Source organism: Arctopsyche grandis, chromosome 2 (genome assembly GCF_051622035.1).
Source record: "Arctopsyche grandis isolate Sample6627 chromosome 2, ASM5162203v2, whole genome shotgun sequence".
Taxonomy (NCBI): Eukaryota; Metazoa; Arthropoda; class Insecta; order Trichoptera; family Hydropsychidae; genus Arctopsyche; species Arctopsyche grandis.
In genome coordinates this window covers 36,786,975-36,805,335 of record NC_135356.1, presented here as the reverse complement: position 1 = coordinate 36,805,335, position 18,361 = coordinate 36,786,975, and the positions used below count along the sequence as shown (strand labels likewise).

Genomic DNA, 18,361 nt, shown 5'->3' with positions numbered 1-18,361 from the left:
ATAATTATATTTTATTAAGACTGTAAATTTTCCAAAATAAATAAAATAATTAATTTTAAAAATTCATGTATTGGGCTCCAGTGTATGTAGATACGTCCCCCTGAATTATTTAAAATTCCTCCAATTTCACCTGTTGCTGCCCCCCCCCCCCCCTGGATTGCTTTAATGTCCAGAGGGGGTGGTAGCATTCATTTTGGGAATCACTGCCTTAAACGATTCCTATAGATCGAGTACTGAATATTATAGTTGTGGCATGCTTTCCCTCCTTTTATTCTAAAGTGAGTCTGCAGGCCTGAATTTTCGATTGTTGTTAATGTCAACCAAATATATATGTATATATAATAGTTAGTGAAATGTTTTTTCTTGTTTTAAATAGTCCAAAGCATAGATGTATAATACATAGATCCGCCCTCACGCTTTATACTGGTCTCCCTTTTGGCGCATACAAAATACATGGCGCATGCATACTTTCTCTCAGTAGGTAGTTAGCTTCTAAGTAGGAAAGGTCGATTGCGGAGATCTTGTCGATAGATATGCGGAGATCTTGTCGTCACTAACTGAGGGGACCGCAGCGTCGTAGGGAAAAAACCTTTTTTTCCCCAACTTCCCCGCTAGTTAAACCCCCGCACCCCTCAGTTAGTGACGACAAGATCTCCGACCAAAATCACGCGTCAGGGTCCATCTATGTGTATTATATATCTATGGTCCAAATATGTAAAAAAAAAGTTGAAAAACCTACTCTCAAATGTTATTTAATGATGTAACGACGCTTTTTAGCCATTCAAAAACAAACCTGAAATATTCACGAAAAATAATATTTTGTAGAATACTCTTGCTCTCAGAGAATACTCTCACATATCGCTAATATTAACTATTGCATTCTGTAATCATTTATATTTTTACTCCACTTAAAAATTTACTTATAGTAGAACATGCTCGTATTTAAACCTTTTTGTTTATTTAACGTCACTTTGACAGTTTAATGTTTAAAATTTTAGCTTTGTGCAAATCAATGTGTGATTTAAGTTTGTGCTTTTATATACATATTTTAGGGTATTGTTATGATATCTTAACAAGGTTACTAGCTCATATACAAAATATTTAATTTGAAATTTGGTTACAGCTATGTTTGAGTTTTTTTAAGTTGTGGTAACGTTCTTAAATGAATTATAATTTTGTTTTGTTTTCAGGTTAGTGGATTTACAGACAGACAAGTTGGAATGCTCGTAATTTTGTGGAATTGGTTCAGTAATTGGATGAAATGCTTGCTTTGAAAAAATTAAATTTTAATGGAGTTGAAAAATCAGGAGCCAAAAATATTTAAAAAATAAATTAATAAAATAATAATAATAATAATTTATAAAAATATATTTCAAGAACTTAAATGGTACGAAAAAAAAAACTTGCAGCAAAAAAAATCACAATCATTCAATCACAACACGTTTAATCATCAATAAATTGAATTACAGTGGAAATTCTATAATCCAGATTGAACGGAAAAATTAATAATAGTAAATATAATCTAAATTATCTGGGTAATAAAATAAAAACATATTAATAATACCATCCGAATACTTTTCCCATATGAGAAACTTCATCGTTTTTCAAAATGAAATTAACAAATCTGCATTATGAATAAACTGACAATTAGAGTTTCTATCGAATTTGCAAATACATTCATTATAAGTAAATACATATATTATTCATGAATCTTTTTAACTTACATATATCATGGCACATCTTTAAATATCATGGCACATCTACATACTACATACACACATATAATATTATATTTCATATTAGATAATAGTGAGAAATTGAGTGAATATCATACACCCTGACATTTATTATATATAGATAAATCTGAGATTTTTCATTTATAAATATTAATTTATAATTACGCTAATAAATACCTTACAATTATTCTACAGATTACTTATATAACAACCATTTTAATAATAACACACAGCTATGTCCTACGGGTAATAGTTTTAGTAATTGAATTAAATTAATTAGGATCTAAGAGTTGATCGGCGATCGAAATCTGCGCATATCCCAACAGCACTTTATCATTGAACGTGTCGTTGGGAGACGGCGAATTCTGTGAAAATTGGAAAAGCACATGAATATTATGACCAGTTAATATTATCAATATTGTTATAATACGATGACGCAGACTTACCAATTGAAATATTATGGAGTTGAATGACGTTGTGGTTGATTTTATAATTAAATTGTTGAGATTTTCAGTTATTACACTTACGTCTAGAGGATCTATTAGTCCTGCGGATTCTAATTCGGATGCTATTCCGCTAGGTTTGTCTTTACCGGGTATGAATTCAAAGCGGATGTCGTCCAACTGGAGATTTTTGTTCCTGTAAATTCATCACAATCAATTATTTTCTTTATTATTAGGAATTTAAACATGCTTCATTCTAGAGAATAGAGTTTTCAGTTTTAGACACACATATCTATAAATGGCAGAAAACGTTACATCAAAAATTGGATGTATTGAATATGTTAAGTCAAATGAATAATGAATTAGGTCACAAAATAGAGTTCAAACTTCAAACTTCTCAAAACAAGGATTTTTGACTAGAAGCTATCATTTTCATATTTATAAATCATTTCAATACTTTGTAACAATTGTACATTAGAATTATATAATACTACATATAATTATTAACAAAAATGAAATTTAATTGTAAAATAGAAAATGATTTTAGCTAGTAAGCAGCCAGTAGATCAGTAGCTATGAAAATAGATATAAGATGCATTGTGAACATAGTTTATAGTAATAATAAAAAGCATTTAAAAATCAAAATCCATACTTTGCACACAATCTATGAAATGCATACAATTTAAAAGCATCATATGTACAGCATTTTCAATTTTTCAAATGTGTTAAATCATATAGTTTATTAATAAATAAACTAAAAATTTCAGTAGCATATATAAATTATATACATACCTATGTACATGCAATCATAATTATGATTCGAAAGTATGTAGAATTAACCTAACCTAACCAAGCATTTTTCAAATGTGTTAAATCATATTTCAAGAGGCATGTCTTTGATTTATTATAGTTTATCAAATAAATAAACTAAAAATTTCAGCAGCTTGTAATTATATACATATGTACATGCAATCGTAAAAATGATTCGAAGAATGATAGAATAGCAGAATAATAATTTAAGTATAGTGTTTAATATATAACAATTTTCCACTGGCCTTATTCTAAGAACTAAACCGAGCGACGGCAATTCATTCTTATTAATATCATTATTACCATTTGCAACCGGGAGCTGAAAGTTTGCATTATAGTTGATATTCACAACAGTTTGTGTTATATGGTATAGATAGATATCATTTTATATAATACTAATAATAGTAATGTTTGTTACTTGATCCCAGTTGGAACATGAAGCAGAGTCGTTCAACTTTATATTCGAAATGGCTTCAATTTTATTATCATCTTCATCGGACCATATCCAATCGTCAATTTGGGTAGAGTGGTTTGATGTCGGCGTGAGTCGTCTGCTCGTCTGAAATGAACATTTCAGTATCAAACTATGCCAAAGATGGTTTTTGAAATGTTTCTGCGACGACTCGAACCTTGTGAGTTTCCGGATTGGGAATAACGGACGAGAAGTATTGAGCTACGAAGCGTCTATCTTTTGCCTTCTTGAAGAACGGATTCTGCAACAGGTCTGACGCCGACGGCCGCTTCTTCGGATCCCTCTGCAGACAGTCCGCTATCATCTTGCGGAAAGTTTTTCCGTAAACTTTGTACTGATCTTTTTGCTCGGCGTCTGCATCAAAAATAACATCTACATTTGTATGTATTCAGATCATAAGAGTGATTACGTGTAAGATGAAATTGTTTCGCTTACTTGAATCAATAGTTGGTGGATCGTTTTGAAGCGTCAGCATCAACACTTTCATCGCAGGATATTTGTGGTATGGCGCCATACCGGTTGCCATTTCTATGGCCGTTATTCCGAAAGACCATATGTCGGCCTTAAAATCGTAGCCCTTATCCTTCAAAAACAATTTCATATTTAAATACACTTATATATAACAGTAAAATATAAATTAAATAGTTTTCGTTACTAAGTAAATTTGTATTATATATGTACATATGTCACAGTGAAACTATATTTTCATTGACGTTTCAGTGAAATCATAACCTGTTACATTTTCAGGGTTGGTTTTATTCATTTAAGATTAGATTGTTAGGGTCGGTATTATTTAAAGGTCAGGATAGGTTAGGTTAAGTAAGAGTTGGCCGTATTCATCTAAGATTGGATTGTTAAGGGTTGAATTTATATATTTAAACGTTGTAAATTCATTGTTTGATACATTTTCACTTGAAATATGCTTTCACTGTAACATATACTTGTACTGTAACGTACAGTTTCATAGACTGGTTTTTGTTATTATGAAATTACTAGTGTTGTGCCCGATGAAAAATCATAGCATGGGTTATGGCATAAGCTATTAATTATAAAAAAATTAAAACTTTGATTTTTGACATAAAAGAAAACAGTTCAAATCATTATATCAAAACCTTCCTTGCACATATTAATTCGAACGATTCAATTAATTTACCATTAGGGCCCACTTATTATTACTTACTACTACCTGTTCCATGACTTCGGGAGCCATCCAGCATGGCGTACCAACAAACGTGTGCCGTGCGTTAGGCCGAGACAGATCCCGGCCCGTGGCCAACCATGCCGATACTCCAAAGTCGGCTATTTGCACGGTGCCCTCATCCCCTAACAATATGTTCCCAGCTTTAATGTCCCTATAGCGAAAAAAAAGACCAGCTGCATATCACACAAATTCACAATTAAATCAGATTCGCGCAAAAGCAAGCAACCAAAAAATCATGTAGAAATAACGCTCGCAAATAACAAAGCACTCGCAAAATCTTACAATCAAACGCACAGTACAGAGAGTTTATCGATTGTGAATGGCGTCATTGCAAATATTTAATATACCTGTGTATCTGTCCATTAGTATGGAAGTAGTCGAGTCCCTTCACAACTTCCTTCAGCACGGTTGCAATGATGGATTCGTCAAATACGCCGCGTTTGCAATCCTCATTGTGCATCTTGTGCTTTATCAAATCCAAGAGACTGCCACCTTATGTCATACATGACAATGTTATTTATGATGACATGTATATGAACACATATACATATATATGTAAATATAATATAATAAATTGTAAAACTAAAGCCTAGTTTGATGAATATGCAAGCCGAGTACGGTAGCTGTAAAAATGCAGAAGTATTAATAAATATTTAAGATGAACAAAATTCCCTTTAAAATATATGTTTATTATTTTTATTCACAACTTATGAACGAAATGTATAACGAAATAAACAAAAATAGAGTTTCAATCAAGATTTTAATATTTTTATTCGAAAAATCATCACCTTATCAGATTATCCTTGTGATTTCATTCGACTTGTGTTTGTACGCTTCCTTTTTCTCCAAATGAACCTTACAGTTCGAACTTATGTATAAATTGTTCGAGCCGATGGAGTGATTCTAATGTTTTAAATCTTAAATACTCATTGTATGTTGACGAGATAAGAATTTCAATTGTATATGGATCCACGATTAAATATAGCTCCAATATTAAAATTTAACTATATGTGTACGCATATATTAAAGGACTTTTGACGCACCTTATATTATTATGTATGTAAAGTAGCAAATAGTAGTAACAAATAGCTAATGTTAAGTTTGAAGAACAAAGGATTTTAATATTAAACATGAATTAATGCAGAATCAAAGCATAGGACGTAAGAATGTCATGTGAAATAAATTATATGCAGAGAAATATGGTTTTGAATTAAAAAACTATGTAACAAACATAGTTTTTTAATTCAAAACCAAAACAAACAATAACAAAAAAATATGCAACTGGAGAGATTAATAAGTGAAAAAAATAGACGATGGAATTGTACTAAGAGTGATCGCAATAGATGTAACTATTTATGCGTATATACATATATGTATGTGCGATAAGTGTGATCACATTAAAAACACAAAATTTGATCACATTGTTTGGTTCTAAAGCGTCGGAATTGAGATTAGCTTTTGATCACATTAAGTCTGCTAACACTAATTACACTGAGCGACATTAAAAATTACCGAAGCGGAAACTCATCAACTGTTCACTAAGTTTGACCCACTAAATTCGAATATGGCAATGATTTTTTTGGCTTTCACTCGTTTAAGAGATAAAAAATGGCAATTTTAACATATTTTAGGCTTTTGCTGTGTCGTTAGTCGTTGCTGTGCCAAAAGTGACTATTGGAATCAATACTCACATGTGTTTGTCTATTGATTGTGATTTTTTATTGCTTCATATAATAATAATTTGAATCCAGCGAATTTTAAAAGTCAAGAATATGCTTATTTTTACACATTGTATTTTCTGTAATACATATTATGAGCTGATTTCGCTTATCTTTCACATTATTATCACACTTATAAAGATAGCCTTTTGATGTAAATTTTTTTTCTTTTATTGAAACCTGCTAATTTGGGCGATAAATGATTTTAAATTAAGATTAAAAATGCACATAAATGTAATGGAGAGGGCATTACTGCATCAATCTCGCTTTCGGAGGTTGAGTGATGAAATCATTTACTGCTCAAATTAGTACATTCAGATAAAATAAAAATATATATATTTATTTTGGAAACCAGCTCTTATAAACACGGTTAAGTGAAGAATTAGTGAAATTAGTTCATAGTATAACGGGAAAAATATTTTTGACTTTAACATTCACTAGATAATTAATTATACGAATTTTAAAGTAATATAAAATTAAAATCTTTTAGCAAAGCAACACTAGGTTATGAATTAAAAAACTGCAAAACCCAAAAATCTGTAAAATTTTCACATACAAAATTTTAAACGCTCATATCTCTTAAATGCTCTGTAAGCCAACAAATATTATCATCGTATATATGAATTCAATGAGTTAAACTTAGTAAAGATTGATTAGTCTCCGCTCCTGTAAGTAAAAACATGAGTTTTTGTTGCTCATTGTTATGAGACTGATCACATTAATTGATTAAAACGGATGTTGTATTAAATTTGATTAAATTTTCTAATTACAACATATAATTATATATGTATGTATGATCACATGAGGTTTGATCGTATTGAATTTGTTACCATTTAATATCATCATATAGCGCATTTCAAACCAATTTTGAAATAATATAATCAGCGGTGTAGTGCTAAATTTTGAGGTGCCGGTACGCTCGATTTTGCACAATTTTTTTACAATACATGCATTTTTACATAATTAATTAAGACTCTACTTAAATGACTCTAAGGTCGAAAACCGGAAGCTAAGCCGGAAAACTAAAAAAAACGAAGCTAAACTAAGCCGGAAGGCTCTTCTTTGTCCAGTACTTTTAAAGATGATTTAAAAGTATTGTTCGGTGAGAAGGTGTAAGCCCAACACTTTACCGGGAAAGGAGCAAATGGAAGTTAATTTAGAAGCTGGAATGGTATTAAAAACTATTAATCATAACGATACTACAAATAAAAAACAAAGTTAGAAACATGAAATTCATTATTACTTTAATTTAACAAAGAATAGTGACAAACTCAGGAAACTGTAACAACTTCCAGAGTTCATCTTCGTTGACATCGCTTTTATTTACCAACGTTCACATTTTTCACATACCTACCGAATGCTTTTTTTTATACGCACCCATTACTCCTTAATTTATTGCGCAACTTCTGGTGACCATACAAAAAAAATCACACCCTTTTTTTGCATTATGCAACAAATGCATCAAATGTATCCTCAAAACAATCTTCGAGTGATGAATGTATCCTTCAGTTCATGACACAAAGGCGTTTGTTTGTTGATTCATTTGAGAACTACATATGTACCTACCTACCCTCATGTATCGATAGTACAGCTGAACATTCACCCTAGACAATGGTTTGAGCCGTCATAAACGAAAAAAAAGGCCAGAGCCCATTTATTTCGTTAATGGGTCCATGAATGGGGACCAATATTTAAATGTGCTGAAGACAAATCTGGTGCCTCACATGTGGTATCCTAGAATCTGACAGCATTTTTATGCACGACAGAGATCTTTGTCATCAAGCTTGGGTGAAAAATATATTTCAAGTGGTAAACCTTTTCGAAAAAATTAAAGTTTTATACTATTTTGATTTTTGAAATTTTTATGGCGGGTCGCGTACCGGTGCCGATAAATAGTGGCGGGACGCCGTACCGGTGCGTACAGGCTATTCTACAACCCTGAATATATAATAACATAGAAATATTGTTTTTGAATAAAAGTGGAGTGCAGATAACAATGTGAATAGTTGACTATGGGTTATGGAACTATTTAAATCGTATTCAAAAGTGTGATAAGCTAAGATTTACGTATATATGCAGTACTTACCCAACTACCTGGCGTTGTTAATGCGGATGGAAATTTAAAAAAGTACAAAATGGATGAAAATAATATACCCAAGTTGTTGTTGGTTCCCAATTGGCAGACAGACAAGATATGGATAAATGTATGAAAGAAGATTGGAGAGATCTTCCTCTGATGAATACATATGTACATTCTTATACATATGCACATCATGAACATTTGTTATGTTATTTTTGCATACCTTCCAACAGTTTCAAAACAAGCCACAGCTCCTCGTCGACGACGAAACTTGTATAGTAAGTAACTATGTTCTCGTGATTGCAATTAGACATCGCCTTGAACGTTAAACGGGTCACAATTACAAACAACAATAATGTGCATCAATCACCATTTAGCAGAATATTAAACCTACTTGGATCTCCTTCAGCAGCTCCTCCGTGGCGGTGGTAAATTTCTCGAGATTTATCTTTTTTATGGCGCACTTTTCCTCGCGCGACTTACAATAAGCATAATGGACTGTTGCCGTCGCCCCAACACCTTGAAAAATCACCACAAAGTATTTATACACATACATATATACAGTACCGACCTTACACACCCTTAGAAAAAACTTTCGCCTTTGTCGCTCTAATCTAAAATTTTGTATGGCTTTTGGCGCTCTAATTTTAAATTTTAAAGCACCTTTGGCGCATTATGTGGCGCCCTAATTTATTTGGCGCCCTTGGGCGCCGCCCGACCCAGCCCCCCCTAAAACCGGTTACACAACAATTGGTGCAAGTCCAAAAGGTTCAACGACAAAATGTACCCGCGAAAAAATGTTCACGCGACAAAATGTCCATGGAAATAATGTTCAAGCGATAAAATGTTCAAAAATCCTAAATTTTCCTATTTTAATGGAAAAAGTAACTTTTTATTGTATTATATAAATGTTATATATCTATCGATGTATATGGTAATTTTTATCGTATAGATCGCGGATGTTATTAAATTAGTATAAATTACAGGTGTTCTCAACCGCACCAACATATTCTTATTTAAATTGAACAATTACATACATTTTAAGCGAATGTCATTGTGACTCATTGAATATCATTTTAAGATTTCATTGAATTAGTTTAAATGTTAGGGGTCCTTAGCCGTATCCAATATTTACTTATTTAAATTGAAAAAAAAAATACTTGTTAAGCGTATGAACTGCATATTACATTGAATTAGTTTACATGTCAGGGCTTCTGAACCATCTCCAAAATTGTCTTTATTTTAAATGAATAATTTACTTTTTATCGTATACATCGCGGGTGTTATTAAATTAGTATAAATGACAGGTGTTCTCAACCGTATCCAATATTTACTTATTTTTTTTCAATTTAAATAAGTAAATATTGGATACGGCTAAGAACCCCTAACATTTAAACTAATTCAATGACATCTTAAAATGATATTCAATGAGTCACAATGACATCCGCTTAAAATGTAATTGTTCAATTTAAATAAGAATATGTTGGTGCGGTTGAGAACATCTGTAATTTATATTAATTTAGTAACATTCGCGATCTATACGATAAAAATTACCATATATGTCGATAGTATACTCGGAGAACGAGAATATTCTCTTCTCGGTTATAAAACATTTCTAGATAGTTTATTAGCTTTTTAGATGATTCTAGGATATTTTTAGAACCTAATAGGAGTAATAGGACTTTCCAGAATGTCTGAGAGCATTTTGAATGTCATTTTTTCATTCTGACGACACGTTTTCCGTGAAATTATCGCAGGAATGCAATGCTTATTAACTCTGGAAGCAATAAATTATACACATTTTTATTGCGTTGGTGAATATATTCCAATGAATTTGTTCCAACGTACTGATTTAATCATTCTTTTAAACTTAACACACAAGATCGTAAAAAAATATTTTATTAATTTCTCCCCTAATCTTTAACGTTCACATGAATTTTTATCAATTTACTTTCAAAGTTTTCGACGGAATTTTTTAACACAGGTTTTGTATGAGTTTGGGTATTTTAATTGTTATTTCACATCAGTGCGTACTTTTAAAACACATTACTAAAGCCCGGACCCAGAGGGTGCCGCGTATTGTCCAAATGTTGTAAATGCATTGTTAAAGGTTTGCCGAACCTTTTTTACAAAGGAATTACAACAATGGAACAATGAGCGGCACCTTGGCTATCCTACCTCTACACATTACTAAAGCGCAGCGCGTGGATGCACCGGCTCGAAATAGATGGGTTTCTTTTGTCAATTTCTATTGTTTTTTTTGCTCTCTAGAGAGCAAAAAAAAGGTTAACAATAGAAATTAACAATAGGATCCCGTTTCGGACTCTTCGTCCGCCAAAGACTGCACATTACATAATATGAAATCGTAAATTTATTAAGTTTAGAAACGATAAAAATTGGTAAATAAACAATGCGAGTTACTATTAAGAGGGCTGGACAGCAGCGCCTTGTCCATACAAACGTACTATACTTCTCACTTCCTCAATTATGGCACTAGAGAAATTATTTTTTAATATGCTATGGATATCCACCATTGGGGTGCATCTATCGTTTTATTTTTTTTGATTAATTATTTTTTATATGAGCTAGGAGCCGCCAAACATCTATAAAATCGCCTCTTTTTTACACCCACGAAACGAGTCCAGCGTGCTTATTTAACGGTCGATTTTAAAAAAAATACGCCGATAGATGCACAGAAAGTATTTTTCTCATACCGATGATGAAATTTTTTTAAAAATTGGTCCAGTTTTGGAGGAGAAAATAGTAGAATACGAAACCTCGATTTTGTCAATTTAAAATACGTTTTATCTGGTCGAAGCGCAACTGTCGCATTCACTCAATATATATATTGATATATATTGTCGCATTCACTCAATATATATATTGATATATATTGTCGCATTCACTCAATATATACATACACTCAATATACATATCGAAGAAAGGAACGGTAACAAAATTAAGGTTTCGGGTGTACAGCCCTCTTAATACTATGTAAGTTGGTTTTTTTTGCTTCCAGTTCTATAAATAAGTTGCTTTGAGTTTTTCTCCGTTATCATTAAATCTTTTAACACAAACTACATAAAAGGCGTAACATTTCTGTTGTGTTTCGCCAACTGTTCAAAAGTCACATTTGCTTACCCTCTCTCTGTACATATGACATGCAAAATGCTAAAAATTATTATTAATTATTTTTTGCATTAGTTAATTAATTGTATTCGTGTCTTCCCTCATCTTACCGTTCACATGAATTTATCCATTTTTTGAAATTGAAACGGAATAGTATAAATATGCTCTAAAAATGAATATTCTGGAACATTCTCGGGTTGGAAAATATTCTGGAGAATATTCTCCAAAAGATTATTACCGAGAATTTTACAACACTACGCATGTATGTACTATATACATATATATCTTGCGGATTAAAGGTCATTAAACCTGTTTATTATTTAATACGAATAATCTTAATAAATTAATTCAAATAGTTCTCTTGTGATTAGAATCAATTTCTAGCAAAGTATTGTGACTCAAAAGTGTGTTTTTCTTACCTATGATATGCTTGACCTCATAGTGTATTTGCGTGTTGGGCCACGGAACAATTGGCGGAGGTCCTCCTGGAGTTCCTATCTTTCTGGATAGCAAATTCCCGATTCCACCAATCGATTCTCTTGCAGCTCGAGCGCACGACGACAAGGTTCCTGGTCTTTGGGATTTTTCCGCATCACTATTCTTATTTCAAAATAAAACAATATCAATATACACATTTGTCAATCAACATGAATAGACTACTTTTTTTTGATATTATACACAAAATAGCCTATATTGTGTTTTCAATTTACGTCGATGTACATATACAGCTGACATAGGAAATAAATTAGTTTTCATATATTTGAATATCAATCTACTAAGAACTGTATAGAAATAAAAACGTAATTAGGTAAAGCGAAAAAAAAAATCGGGTGTGACCCACCTATGACTTTATCGACATATGTATTTGAGGAATATAAGAAAAGTCACAAAACAAAATTCTATTATATATTGAACCGTACAGACACATTCACACATACTGGCAGCATTATGAAATACTAATAGCTACATTTTTGATACAAATTGAGTGCAAATGTATGGAAACTTGCATAAGACAAAAGCTCTACTTCCGGTTGTCGGATTTCGTTCAATTTTTTTTTAATTAAAATCACTATCAGTATACAAAATAAATATCAAAAAGGTCAAAATAAAATAATGAAATATTGTTTAAAAAAAAAATACTACTTCTGGTTTACGAATTCTGACCAAAACCTTAGCAGCTCTAAGTTAGTACATAACGAATACAAATATAAATGTTCAGCTTGATACGTTCAGGGGTGTGGACAGGGTAGTGGGCACAACATTTTTGACCTTTCTAAGAGGAAAAAATCCCACTTCCGGTTTATAAAATTTAATGATTTTTTTTTATTTTCATCACATTGATACTAGAATTATACTTGATTTTTTTTAGTGACGAGTACACATGTTTAAGGGGTCGAAAAAAATAGTGGAAGAAAAATCGGACAAGAGTAAACTGCCACTTCGGTTGAGGGATGCTTACCAAATTATATACATAACTCGGTATTAAGCTTAATTTCAGTTCAATAAACTAAAAGGTTTCTGAGGAAAACATAAAAAAACCTCGATTCTCTAGAGTAAAAGTACTACTTCCGGTTCAGGTAAAAATATTTAAAAAATATAAGGTTATAAAGATTATTATTTCTATTACATGTAAAAAAATTTCAGTCCGATTCAGTTAGCAGTTTGGGAGATAATTGAATTAAAAAATTAAAAAAAAAGACGACACCATAAGGGGAGGTACCATTTCCGGTCAATTTAAAAATTTGAAAAAAAAAATACAACGTGTCGATAAGAATTTCAGTAACCGATACTAAGTTTCAGTTCGATAGGACTCTTCTTCTTGTTAATGCCTTGTCCGCATCCGGACGTTGGCGACCACCTCGTCGATTATTTGAAGATATCCCCATCGGTCTTCAGCGGCTCGGAACAGATCTTCGGCGTATATAACTTTTTCCTGTCAATCCATTTTTTTCCTTCTATTTTCCCCATGGTTATAAAACGGAGAAATTCGTATTTTGGACCCCGTATCATGTGTCCGAGGTACTCCATCTTTCTCCGCTTGATGACAGAAACAAGTTCCCTGCCTCTCCCCATCATGCCGAGGACAGCTTCGTTTCATATCTTTTTGGTCCACGGAATCTTCAGCATACGCCTATAGACCCACATTTCAAAAGCTTCGATGCGGCTGATCATCTTGGTTGAGTCCACGTCTCACATCCGTGTAGTAATACTGTCCAGACATAGCTCTTCGCAAATCTCAACCGCGTATGAAGATTGAGATGCTTGTTTGTAAGCGCCGCCTTCATTTTTACAAATGGTGTTCTAGCCATCTCGATGCGGATTCTTAGATCTTCATCTGGGTACATCTGTTCATTCGGCCAGGTACCCAGGTATTTGAATCTTTTTACTCTTTCTATCACCTCTTCAAACAAGGTTAGATTCCCGGTGTCTGTTTACATTCTATCTACTATCATAAATTTTGTCTTCTTTAGATTTATGCGCAGACCTCTTCGATTGCTTTCTTGATGTACACGGTCTAGAGATCTTTGCAGGTCTGCTAAATTTTCAGCGACTAGTGCCGTGTCATCAGCATATCTTATATTGGTGATCGTCTCGCCGCCCACCTTGATGTCCTCCGCCTCTTGGAGAGCATCGTGGAAGATGGATTCGGTGTAGGTGTTAAAAAGAGTAGGTGATAGGATGCATCCTTGCCTGATGTCCCGTTCTATAGGAATCTCATCAGTGAATTGATCATCGACACGTACTACTGCAGTCTGATTCCAATAAATATTTCGTAGCAATCTGACATCTCTGTCATCCAGGCCAATATTTTTTAAAGTTTCGATACGACTAAGGGCCGGGCCGCACCGTGCAACTTTGTCGGCCGACTTGTTGCGCGACACGAAAAAATGTATGGAAATGTGTGCAACAAACAAGTCGACGAGTGTGGCATGTCCCATCTACCTGCGTGCATTGGTCTGGTCGCCCTCAACCAAGTTGTTCGCGAGTTGAGCGGTGCGGCCCAGCCCTAACGGTGTTCAAAAAATCCCCAAAATACAGACACATTTTTTCTAGATCATGAAAACGTGATCAGTAATCGATTCCGAGTTCGAATCATTCAAAATCTCGAGTTCGAATTTTTGCATGATCACAAAACTTCATCTAAAGTAAAAATGGTTAAATATTATGTTTTTACTAGTAAGAAAGATATATTAGATTTCAAACATTTTCTATTTTGGCCATAATTTCACTTGAAACATTTGAATATACATATACATATCTATTTTTGCGATGTTATGGTTCTTATTTCTAATTTTATTAGTCAATTTATTAGTCAGTACTGGTTTTTCGAGTATCATATATTTTTTATCTAATAGGTGAATTTAAATATACAAAGCCTTCAGCGAAAATTGATGTCTCTTACAAAAATATTGGCAAATTAGTTAAATATTGTCTTTGTTTACCAGGAACATACATATGCATCTGCCGAAGGATTTTTTTCTTCGATTAACAAAATGTGGTCCAGTGATAAAACGCAATATTGAATGTTAAAACTTTAAAATGTTTGCTAATCGATAAGAATAATTATAACAATTTATAGAGTTCATTTGTAATGTAATTTCAATTCATGATTGTTATAAATAAATTATTAAATTTCAATTTATTAGTGGATTTACTGCAATACTTGACACATACCGTAATAAAGTAAACAATTAGAGTCAGTTGATTACGACTCCGACTCCACGACTCTGATTAAATGTTAACGGATTTTGTTCAACTATTAACTATAAATCTCAATAATGAATTGTTTATTTTCAAAAAATAAATAGATTAAGCTTATGCTTGCCAAGATTAAGACCATAAAACAAAAATTATAAATCGTACCTGGCGAAAGGTTCCGGAGGGTCCTCCTGAGTATACTTCATTACCCGTTTTTCTTCTGAAAACAATATTAAGAAATTATTATACATTGAATATGTGTGGCTAAAATGATTGTCTAGGTAATTTGAATCTAAAAAACTACATCCTTTTTTTTATATACTAATTGTACTGATTGAAACCATTATAAAAATTATAGTATAATTGTTACTACAAATGCATAAAACTTCATATACATATATTCATAGACTGTTAAAATGATAACTCCACGATATAGTCTTTGGAAGATATCATTTTATTGTTTATTAAGTTGTTTATTTCTATATATGTATGTATGTACATACGGTAATCCTTAAGGGAAATATTGGAAAAATGGAAATACTATATCAAACTTCTACTTATTCTAAATTCTACAAACAAAAAATAAACTGTTACATATTAATTTTGTTTTTATCTAATTGTCTATAGAAATAATTAATACCCATGCTGTATTTATTACATATTTTTATAAGCTTCGCACTGTTATTTTCAAATTTTGAATTTTATTAATTTCTTTTGCTTAAAAAGTATTACGCTATTTAATTTGATGTACATAAATCGTGTACTTTCTTTTCTTCAAAAGCACTTTAAAAATTAAAAAGCACTCATATTACGATGATATACATATAATACAAATTTATTATTTATTTTAAATCTACATAAACTTGAAACCTTTTAATTACCACGAGCACTTATCGTTGGGCAATTTCTGAATTGACAGAAAAAAAAAATAAAAGAGTTTATTTCAATTAAATTTTTAGATGGTTTCAATTTTTTTAAACAATTCATTATGCAAATTAAATTTCTTTCACAGAAAACGATAATCTTCTGAAAAAAACTCATTAATTACGATCCTTTTTCCACGATTGGTCTTATTCTAAATACACAGCCACATATTTTTGTAAGCTTTATACATATGTAAATATGTAAATGTGAGTGTCCAATATACATACATACATTAAACATGATTAATTGAACAATCAGATATTTGACGCAATCGCAAAATTTATTAAAATATTGTACTCATGTTTACCCTTCCGCTAATCAGTGAGCATTATCAATAGGAATAATAGATTGGATTTTTTTTTGTTTATCTACATATACATATATCGGCTTAATTTAATTCCGGTATAGACTCCGGTAAAACTTTATTACAAAAGACAATCTGAAAAATGCCCTTTTCGACCTGTCAAACGCATTTATTACTTATTGATAATCATATATTGCGATAATTTAAATTTGAAAAGAAACATTTTGAAACAAACATTAAATCAAAAGTGGAATTATCAATAAAATTAAGCTACATATGTAATAATAAATGGATACATACTCTACTCTACTAGTGTTGACTACAGATCCTTGCATAATAATTATTATAAATAAATAATTATTTTAATAACAGTATTTACAGTTTAAAATCAAACATACCTCATAATTAATAGGATAATCTTAAAAATGCAAAAAAAAAGAATGTATTAAGAAGACAACTAGGTAAACTAGATATGGGATTGTAAAAATTTTATAAGATATTGACCAGGGGCGTCATTTCAGCTTTTCCCAGGGGGGGGGGCAACATTTTTGACCAGTAAGGAATGACTTTCCAGGGGTGGGGATGGGTGTAATATATTAAAAAAATGAGTATATGCATGACTTTTAACTACATATTTTTTTATTTATATAATGTAAAATAATTTTAAAAAATTTATTAGGAGATTTGGGTATAAACGCAGATATAAAGTACAAAATAATCTCCTGAAAATACATTGAACGATTTTTTGAAACTAAAAAATATAAAATTAGCATTAAATAAATGTTGAAAACTATAATGCTATGCTATTATTATAATATAATTTTATTTACAATACCATTTTATTCATAATAATACATTAAATAACGTGGATAGTCCCGTTCAAAACTAGGGGGCCAATCCCAGCCCCCCTAAATGCCTCTTATATTGATTCTTTTTACAAGCTTTTTTATACTACCTCCACTCTATCATTATTCAATGATATTCCATATCTACCATTATTCAACGATTTTCAATTTTCGTTTTAGCATAAAATTACTCGGTCTCCGTGACGAGACAGAGTGTTAAACGACAGAAAACGCAAATATCGGAAGGCAAAGATCGAAAATGGAAAGATCTTAAGTCGAAAGATCAAAAAAAAATGGTGCATGGTAAACGGTACATACTCACTTAATTTGCGCGAGCAGGATACAACAGGAACAAGAGGAACAGGCTTTTCCTCCCGTATTAATGTGCACGCGCAGATAACTTTTTGCGTTAGGATAACTTTTTGTTGAATTACATAACTTATTCATAGTAAACTATTAAAAACTGATGAAAATAAAATAAAACGAAATTTATCTGCTTTACTAAGTAATGATATTTCATATTAATAGTCTAGGAGAATACATAGAAGGTATTAGCGCACTTTTCTGTTATCCGGTATTAGATTATAAGTGGAAACTATGGATAAAAATGTGAATATTATAAATAAATAATTAAATTCGCGATGAATTGTTGAGTTTTTAACTAGTTTTTGCCATTTTTGACATATTGAATTATTTCCCAAATGTAGATGCTTACTTCTACACTTAATATGATGTTTTCAAAATACCTTAAGAAAGTACTATTATTATAGTTTTTGTATATCTGTATGTGGAAATATGTCAAAAATATGTATTTTGGAATGAAAAAAGGGTCAATTTGAAATGAAAAAGATTTATTTTGGAATGAAAAGTGGTCAATTTGAAATGAAAAACGGGACATTTCAACTGAATATTTTCCTCACTAATACATTTACATGTACATATTTGCAGTCGTTTCCTACCTAATAGTTAAAATGCACCTACGTGAAATGAAAACTCTACG

The 18,361-nt window shown here is 31.6% G+C and overlaps 2 protein-coding genes across 2 annotated transcripts in view; one reads left to right on the top strand and one right to left on the bottom strand.

The window, feature by feature from the left end:
* Positions 1-948: 948 nt before the first annotated feature.
* LOC143922537 (uncharacterized) overlaps positions 949-18,361 on the top strand; it is a 71,619-nt gene continuing 54,206 nt past the window's right edge. The window contains exon 1 of the mRNA XM_077445805.1: positions 949-1,077. The gene's annotated coding sequence lies outside the window, so the exon portion shown is untranslated. The remainder of the gene's footprint in view (positions 1,078-18,361) is intronic.
* LOC143922412 (serine/threonine-protein kinase OSR1-like) lies at positions 1,985-15,932 on the bottom strand. Its single transcript, XM_077445638.1, has 15 exons — positions 15,929-15,932; positions 15,840-15,857; positions 15,792-15,798; positions 15,454-15,508; positions 12,009-12,189; positions 8,855-8,979; positions 8,684-8,777; positions 5,010-5,154; positions 4,648-4,813; positions 3,897-4,044; positions 3,619-3,815; positions 3,408-3,548; positions 3,235-3,308; positions 2,183-2,375; positions 1,985-2,101 (listed from the first exon to the last, which is right to left on the bottom strand). Exons 1-15 carry the CDS (start codon positions 15,930-15,932, stop codon positions 2,009-2,011), a joined length of 1,641 nt encoding a protein of 546 aa, XP_077301764.1. The 3' UTR covers positions 1,985-2,008.

Excerpts from the sequence above, each read along its gene's own strand:
- LOC143922412 (XM_077445638.1), bottom strand. Across the intron at positions 4,045-4,647 it reads CTCCCGAAGTCATGGAACAG|GATAAGGGCTACGATTTTAA; the intron begins GTAGTAGTAAGT and ends TTGTTTTTGAAG. Across the intron at positions 2,376-3,234 it reads GGTTTAGTTCTTAGAATAAG|GAACAAAAATCTCCAGTTGG; the intron begins GCCAGTGGAAAA and ends ATGAATTTACAG.